The sequence below is a fragment of the Nicotiana sylvestris genome, chromosome 6 (genome assembly GCF_000393655.2).
Source record: "Nicotiana sylvestris chromosome 6, ASM39365v2, whole genome shotgun sequence".
Lineage (NCBI taxonomy): Eukaryota > Viridiplantae > Streptophyta > Magnoliopsida > Solanales > Solanaceae > Nicotiana > Nicotiana sylvestris.
The window spans coordinates 32,425,121-32,434,347 of NC_091062.1; the positions used below are offsets into that span (position 1 = coordinate 32,425,121).

Sequence of the window (9,227 nt, forward strand, 5' to 3'; positions counted from 1 at the left end):
AAGCAACATCATACAAAGTTATACAGTCTATTTACAACAATAGCCATCCCCCACCCCACACTTAAAAGTTTGGCATGTCCCCATGTCAACAAATATAAAGCAGAGTAAGGTAAGGGGACTTCCCTAAAGCTCAATCCTGATCAGAGACAGTGCCAGGATCGAGGTGACATGCTTGTCCTAGCGTCCGAAGCCATCCCATGATCTTTTTCTCTGACTTGGTCTGTTGAGTGATCAGAGTGTCAACTTTGGTGCCCAAGTTAGTGACAGAAGTGCGGAGACCAGCCATTTCTTGCTCCAAGGCTGTCAAGCGGGTATTTCGGCGGGCTTGTGATGGGCCCGCCTCATTAGCTCTCGGCGGTGGTGGTGCAGCAACATCCTCAGTATCCTCATCAGCTTCATCGTCATCCTCAACCATCACTACCGGCTCTCTCCCAATTGTGATTTTGCTAGCCCGGAACGGGGCTTTCAATGGCAATTTCCCATCAATTCTGGGATTTTCAGAGACTCTTGCAGCACGACATAGCCTAGTAACCAGAGAGGGGAAGTAAAATCCTTTGAGGACCTCTGGGGAGCGAACAAACATCTCATCATGTAGGAGCTTGGTGACATCAAAGTCCTGGTGGGTCATAAAACAATAGATAGCTGCTACTCTTGGCCCATTGGCATCGGTCGTGTTGCTGGAGGGTAGCAAGTGGTTGTTGATAATGGTAAGCCAACACTTAGCTTCCCAATTGAGAGACTATAAGTTCAATGTGATCCGATGCTTTATCCATATATGCTCCCTGTTAGACACACAAATCGCTTCAAGTATTGGTGCCCACCAAATAGTTGGACGATGATAAGCAATGTAAGTATCTCTGTCTCCGTGAAAACTGGCAGCCGGTATACTCGGCGGATGCCCTCGAGAGATGCATTGACCCGGGTGTTGCGTACTGTGACAACCTCATTCTCATGTTCTGGTAAGTTATTATAGAATTCCCTTACTATTTGTACATTCGCCTCCCCCGGCTCCTCAAAGAAAATGTCCAGCTGACACCTCCTCAACTCAGCAAAGATGTTTGGTCATTCCACTTGCACAGCTTCCCGGTCAATATGCACCTTCGATAACAATTTCTTTGACGCCTTTGCATTGTACTTGTCCTCCGCCGGTTTGGAGATAAACCTAGTGCGGTCAAACTATGCCGCACTAGCTTGACCCCGAGCTCTCGAGGAACTACCCGGTCCACTAGCGGATGACCCTGTGTTGCGTCTCTTCCTAGATGGATGCATTTTACCTGTCAAACAAAGAATCTCCTATCAGTGAGGGTATGAGTTATATGAACCAATGGTGGTTACTCAGACTTCATCACAACTCCACATGGTCATATTAGCCCTTAGAACTCCATTGGGGCAATTCCACAAACACCTTCTGAGCAAGACACTACGCTAACACATTTAGCCCATATGGATACATCAATTCTTCCCCCAAATCAACAATTTGCAATTTACCATTCCACCCACAACACTAGTCTTACACACACAAGCACACCCATCAATACAACATTGTGCACCCACTTCTCTACAACATTAGGCATATAACCCATGAAAAAGCTAAAAAGGAAAAGCAAAAGAAAAAAATCTACGAAAAATACTACACACTTGAAAAGATTAAACTACCATAGAACTAAAACAAAAATATAAGAGAAGAGAGAGAGAAGCATGCCATACCTGGGATGAGTAGAGACTGAGAGGAATGGAGGTTAAGTGAGAATGGGAGATAGGAGTGAATGTGAGAGAATTGAAGAAGAAGAAGAAGAAGAAGAAGAAGAAGAAGAAGAAGAAGAAGAAGAAGAAGAAGAAGAAGAAGAAGAAGGGGAGTGTTGGTTAGGGTTTAGAGAGAGAAAGGAATTGGGAAAGTGAGGGGGGTGGCGGGTGTTTTATGAAATAAAAGGGGGGGGGATTAGAAAAGAAGAGAAAATAAAAAAAATGAAATTTTTACTTACTGGTGACGGAAATCAGTGAACCTCCGCGGTCGACCGCGGCCGCGGTGAGTTAGAGAAATTGAGGCAGAATGTTTCTGTTTTACCGCGGTCGTGTCGTGGTCACGGTGCGAGGATTGTTTTTGTTTTTTTGTTTTAAGGTTACAGAAGAAAATGAAAAAACAATAGTCATGGGTTGCCTCCCAGGCAGCGCCTGATTTAACGTCGCGGCATGACGCAGGCTCAGCTCATCACTCCTCATTCGCGTACTGGGGCTCTTCCAACATTATTATCTCTCTATCTCCTTTCTCTTCTGCCATTCCAAGGTAATGTTTCAACCTTTGCCCATTCACTGTGAGCTTATTCGTCCCATCTTCTAATTCAATTTCAACAGCTCTTTGAGAACATTTGCACCACTTTGAAGGGTCCTGACCATCGGGACTTCAACTTACCCGGAAACAATCTCAATCTTGAGTTGTATAACAACACTAGATCTTCAGATTTGAAGCTTTGGTCCACGATGTGCTTATCATGTATTAGTTTCATCCTTTCTTTGTATAATCTAGCACTCTCGAATGCCTGGAACCTGAATGCCTCTAGCTCATGTAGCCCAGTGACTCTGTTGGTGCCTACTGTCTCCATGTCTAAGTTCAACTGCCGCAATGCTCAAAGTGCTTTATGCTCGAGCTCTACCGGAAGGTGGCATGCCTTTCCAAATACCAACTTGTACAGTGACATACCAATTGGAGTTTTGAAGGTTGTGCGGTACGCCCACATTGCATCATCCAGCTTCTTCGCCCAATCGGTCCTTGTTGTATTCACTGTTTTTGTAAGGACACTTTTAATTTCCCTATTGAACACTTCAACTTGCCCGCTCGACTATGGGTGGTACGGGGTGTTCACTTTATGACGAACTCCATACTTTTCCAATAGCTGTGCGAATGTTTTATTGCAGAAATGGGTTCCTCCATCGCTGATTATAGCTCTCGGGGTGCCAAAACGTGTGAAGATGTTCTTCTTTAGAAAGCCTGTTACCCCTTTTGCATCATTGGTTGGGAGAGCCACTACTTCGACCCACTTGGAGACATAGTCAACTGCTACCAATATGTACTTGTTACCATATCAGTTGACAAATGGCCCCATGAAGTCGATCCCCCACATGTCAAAAACCTCCACCTCTTGAATTGTGGTCATTGGCATCTCGTGTCGGCGAGATATGTTGCTTGTCCTTTGGCATTCATCGCAACTTTTGACCCAAGCTTGGGCATCCTTGAACAGAGTTGGACAATACAAACCCGACTCTAACACCTTAGCTGCTGTCCGAATTCCTCCAAAGTGTCCACCATATGGTGAAGTATGGCAAGCCTGCAAAACAGAATGTTGATCTTTCTTGGGGATACACCTCCGGATCATGTTATCTACACATATTTTAAACAGTAGAGGTTCATCCCAATAATAAGACCGGCAATCACAGAAGAACTTTTTCTTTTGAATTAAGGAGAGTTCATAAGGTACAATACCACTTGCTAAATAATTAGTAATATCAGCATACAACGGTGCCTCCTCCATTGTCATTGCTAGTAATTGTTCATCTGGGAATGTCTCTGTTATATCCTCAACATCTACCTTCTTTTTAGCTCCTTCCAACCTTGAGAGGTGGTCAGCTACTTGGTTCTCTGTCCCTTTTCTGTCACAGATCTCCAGATCGAATTCTTGTTGCAAAAGAACCCAGCGAATCAAGCGTGGCTTTAACTCCTTCTTTTCTATCAGGTACCTAATTGCTGCATGGTCAGTGTAAACAATAACTTTTGAGCCAATCAAGTATGTCCTGAATTTGTCGAATGCAAAAACGACAACCAACATCTCCTTTTCCGTCACGGTGTAATTGAGTTGTGCACCGCTTAGCGTTCTGCTTGCATAGTAAATCAGGTGCATCAGTTTATCCTTTCGCCACCCCAAGACTGCTCCTATAGCATAGTCACTTGTGTCGCACATGAGATCGAACGGTTGCTCCCAGTTGGGTGCAATAATGATGGGTGCAGTCACTAATCTCTTCTTCAGCTCCTCAAATGCCAACCTTCAATCATTAGAAAACACAAAGGGCTGATCCTTTTCAAGGAGTTTGCATAAAGGGTTAGAAATCTTAGAGAAATCTTTTATGAATCGCCTGTAGAACCCGATATGCCCAAGGAAACTTCTCACTGCCTTGACTGAAGTAGGCGGTGGCAACTTCTCAATCACGTCAACCTTAGCTTAATTCCCTTACTGGACACTCGATGTCCTAAGACTATCCCTTTTTGTACCATAAAATGGCACTTTTCCCAGTTCAACACTAAATTTGTCTCCACACATCTTCTGAGCACTCTTCTTAAGTTGTGAAGACATTCCTCGAATGAATCTCCCACCACAGAGAAATCATCCATAAATACCTCCATAATGTCCTCCACCATGTTAGTGAAAATGGCTAACATGCACCGTTGAAATGTTGCCGATGCATTACAAAGCCCAAAAGGCATTCTCCGAAAGGCGAAGATGCCATATGGATAGGTGAATGATGTTTTATCTCTATCTTCGGGGGCTATTGAGATCTGATTGTACCCCGAATATCCATCCAAGAAACAGAAGTGAGATCGCCCAGCCAACCTGTCCAACATTTGGTTAATGAATGGCAAGGGAAAATGGTCCTTCCGGGTGGCTGTGTTTAATTTCCGGTAATCCATGCAAATATGCCATTTCGTGACTGTACGAGTCGAGATGAACTCGTTATTCTCATTTTGTACGACCGTCATTCCTCCCTTTTTCGGCACACATTGAACAAGGCTGACCCAATTGCTGTCAGAGATGGGGAAGATGATACCCGCATCTAATCATGTGATCACTTTCTTCTTCACCACCTCTTTCATATTTGGGTTCATCCTTTTTTGATGTTCTCTGGAAGGTTTGTGCCCTTCTTCCAAGAGAATCTTGTGCATACAAAAAGCTGGGCTGATACCCTTTATGTCCGCCATGGTCCAACCAATGGAAGTCTTACATTCTTGTAGCACCTGTAGGAGTTGCTCTACCTGCACATCTAGAAAACCAGATGATATAATAACAGGTAAAGTAGAATCAGGCCCTAAGAAAACGTACCTGAGGTGAGCTGGGAGCGGTTTCAGCTCCAGTTTAGGTGGTTCCTCTACTGATGGTTTTGCCGGTGGTGTAGCCCTCTTTTTTAACTCAAAGGACTCGAACTGAGGTTCCCTCTTCCAGAATCCTTGGCCTTCGAGTGTCATGACCCACTCTGCCAACCCTTCACCATCCATCTCCTCTATTCAATGGATCTTTAGCAGTTAGGGTCTCATCATCTTCATGTAGTATCACATCTACTGCCTCCACTAGGGAGCAATTAGCATATTCACTGGGTCTCCTCATTGATTGCTGAATGTTGAATATAACTTCTTTATCGTTCAACCTCATTTTTAATTCCCCAGTTTCACAATCGATCAATGCTCTCCCTGTGGCTAAGAATGGCCTACCCAGAATGATGGGTATCTCCTCATATACCTGACAATCCAAAATAACAAAGTCTGCAGAGAATACAAACTTACCCACTTGTACCAACACATCATCAAGAATCCCTGTCGGCCTTTTAACCGTACGACAGACAGTTGTAGAAGCATCGAAGTAGGTCTAGCTCTGCCAATGCCCAGTTTGGTATATATGGCCAGAGACATCAAGTTTATGCTGACTCCTAAGTCACATAATGCCTTTGCAAAGGCATAACTCCCAATAGTGCACAGAATAGTGAAACTACCTGGGTCAGACATCTTTTGAGCCATGGGTCTTGTCACAACTACACTGCATGTCTGTGTCAGAGTTACTGTAAATAGGTCCTGAAAGTCAAATTTTCGTGACATTAGATCCTTCATCATCTTTGCATAGCCTGGCATCTCCCTCAAAGCATCCATCAGAGGAATATTCAATTGAATTTGACGAAGCATCTCCATGAATTTCCTGTATTGATCTTCCTTCTTTTGTTTTGCCAGTGTCTGAGGGAATGGTGCAGGTATCACCCTTTGTGCACTGCTTGTTGGCTTCTCTCTATTGGGGTTCTGTGTCACAAGAGGTACCACCTGTTCTACAACTTGTTCACTCTCATTAGCCTTACCCTTATCATCCTGAACCTGTTCAACCACTACTTCAGTAAGTTCTGCTGATTCATTTACCTCCAATGGAATTAGAGTGGCTGGCGTAGTCTCTTTGCTGGATTGTGCAACTTCTTGCTCCCTGTCTAAATCTCTCCCATTCCGGAGACTTACTGCCATCAACCGATTCAGGTTTTGCTCCTATGGGTTAATGTTCGTGTCCGCTGGCAATGTTCCCTGGGGGCGGTTGTTTAAGGCCATGGACATCTGCCCCAATTGAGTTTCAATGTTCTTTATTGTTGAGTCATGCACTGCCAACTTTTCCTGCATCTTACCATTTGTTCCAATGAGTTGTTGAAGCATACCCCTGATCTCTACCATGTTGTTATCTTGTTGCTGAAGAGGTGGCTGATATGTCAACTGTTGCTGGTTCTATTGCAGATAGCCTTGTTGTCTCTGATATGGCACCATTTGTCCTTGGGGCTGCTTACCTCCAAGTTGTGGCATGTTTGGTCTACTGGGGATTTGGTGCCGGTCTCCATTGTTATCCTCCTTGTCTCTGACCCCCAAAGTTGTTGACATAATTCATATCCTCTTTTAACCCTTGGTTGTCACCTTCTCCACTCCATGAACACACATAAGACTGATTACTGCAGGGTGTACACAGTCCTCCATTTGTTGTGTCAATGATATGCACTTGCTTTGTACCCATCTCATCAATCTTCTTTGTCAATATACTCATCTGAGTCATGAGTGTGGCTATGTTCTCTGCATGCGAATTATTTGGATCAATAGGAACTAAATGCACTATTGGTGCCAGTGTTGCACCTCTCGTTATCTACCCCGAATTCTGGGACATCTTGTCAAGAAGGATTTTGCACTTGGTGAATGTCTTACTCAAAAATGCACCCCCAGCTAAAGCATCTACATTGGCCTTTAGATTGTCTGCTAACCCCATATAGAATCTCTGACCGAGCATCTGGTCTGGAATACCGTGGTGGGGACACTTCACTAGTATTCCTTTGAATCTTTCCCAAGTTTCCTGCAAGGTCTCAGTAGGCTGCTGCTTGTACTGCAATATCTCATCGATCTGTCTTGCAGCCTTGTTGGGCAGGTAAAACTTGTTCAGGAACTGCTTGACTAATTCCTCCCAGGTGACAATGGAATTTATTGGGAGCGAATTCAGCCAAGTTCGAGCTTCCCCAGTCATAGAGAACGGGAACAATAACAGTTTGATAGCTTTTGGGGTCACATTTGGCTGCCTTTGGGTCACACAAATTGGCAGCAAATTTTTCAAGTGTTGTTGAGGGTCTTCAATGTCTGACCCGGAGAACTATCCCTTACTCTGCAGAAGATGCAGCATGTTGTTGGTAATCTGGAATGTCCCCGCTTGTATTGGGGGCACAAAAATGGCAGTGGCCAGGATGTCAGCTGTTGGTTGTGCCCAATCATAAAGTGCAGCTTCTAGCACAAGAGGTGCCACCACTATGACGTTTGGGTCAGTTGGCTCATCCCTGATGTTTTCGTTGACGTTATTTACGTCACCCATGTCAATTTCAAGTTGGCGTGTTTGTTGTGATTGTTTGTTCTTCTTGTTGGTACGGTTCAATGCCCTAAATATTTTTTCGGGGTCTGAAAGTCCTTCAAGCAGTTCGTCAGTCTTCGAATTTCTAAGCATACACCTGAATTCCACAAGAGTTCAAACGTGAGAATTTCAATGAAAAATATGGTTTAAAAACCTTAGAAAATTGATCTAAACTAATAATTCTAGCACTACTTCTAAGTTGTAATAAATAGCACCGTTAATTACCCGACAACAACGCCAAAATTTGATCACGCCCAACTATGCCTTTTAAAAGACAAAGCGGTCATTGCAAATATAATCCGGTTTTAAGTCCGAAGTCGAATCCTCAGGGAACTAACTTATCTATTACAACTCTGGCAATGCTATTATCAATTCAAACAATTTCCAGATGCAAGATTTTTATCAATAACAATTGGGTTTTTATTTACTACTTCAAATTATATTAAAAATAACAATATGTTAAATCAAAGATAATTCAATGGTAAAAAGGTCCAGGGCATTGGTTTCCCCAATTGCTAGTTTAAGTCTTAACTCTTTTGCTATAATCTCGCCATAATACTCTATGAGGATTATGAGCTATGGGTTATCGTAATTATCTCTCGATCAACTACGATAATATACTAGAGCATTCTCTCGAACTATTCTAGCTGATAATTTGTGCAACTCTCAATTATCCCACCAAAATTTCGTTATCTCTAACCCTACTTTTAAGCTCAAGTAATGAATCTCTTCAATTACCCAAAAGTGGTGTTGTTCAACAACAGTCTAATCTAGTATTCTTTCTCAAGCAACACAAGGCAATTAAACACGATTAATCAAGGGCCCATTCAATTAATCACCATGCAAAACGTAGTTGAACAATCATATAATAAATCCGGCTCGATTATAACAAAGTTGAGTCAAAACTTCATCCAACAATTGGTTCCATCAACCCTAGATCAAATGTTTAGCTACTCATAACTAAGCAAGATAAAACTACTAAATTGTTCATAATGTGTAATTGCAACAATAAAGAGAAGATACAAAAACTCTAATGTTTGGTCGTTCTTCTCACACTTGTTCTTGCCTCCAAAGTAGTTTAAAAACAAGTTTGAAACTTTCTTGGGCGAGCTTCTTGAGTTTATAAGGGTTTGGAATAAGTTTTCCCCGAGTTACACTTTGGTCCCAAAATTTCTGGCAACTGCACAGTTCACCGCGTTGCGACAGAACGTGGCGCGACCGCGGTGGGAGACAAACATTCTGGCTCGCGTCTTTAGCCTGCTGCGGTCCAGTCGCGGTGGCTTCAAGCCCAGACCTCTTTTTGCTTCTTTCCGCTCGGGTGCTTCTTGATTGAACGATTTTTTCACATTATTGACTCCAAACACTCCATAGTTCTTCCTAACTTGGATTAGTCCCTGCGAAGCAAAAGAACACCAATTAAGGCATTTTGTTATCATTTAACCTATAAAACAACAATAAAACATGGTATAATTAGGGTGTAAATATCGTCTATGTAACTTATTATCAACTACTAATATAGTTTATTAATACTGAAAAATACATTCGTGATTAATTTATTTT

At 42.8% G+C, this 9,227-nt stretch overlaps 1 protein-coding gene across 1 annotated transcript; it reads right to left on the reverse strand.

Moving 5' to 3' along the window:
• Positions 1-5,249: 5,249 nt before the first annotated feature.
• Positions 5,250-6,262, reverse strand: LOC138870445 (uncharacterized). The gene is made up of 2 exons (XM_070148249.1): positions 5,546-6,262; positions 5,250-5,501 (listed from the first exon to the last, which is right to left on the reverse strand). The coding sequence occupies exons 1-2, from the start codon at positions 6,260-6,262 to the stop codon at positions 5,250-5,252; spliced, it is 969 nt and encodes a 322-aa protein (XP_070004350.1).
• Positions 6,263-9,227: the final 2,965 nt, after the last annotated feature.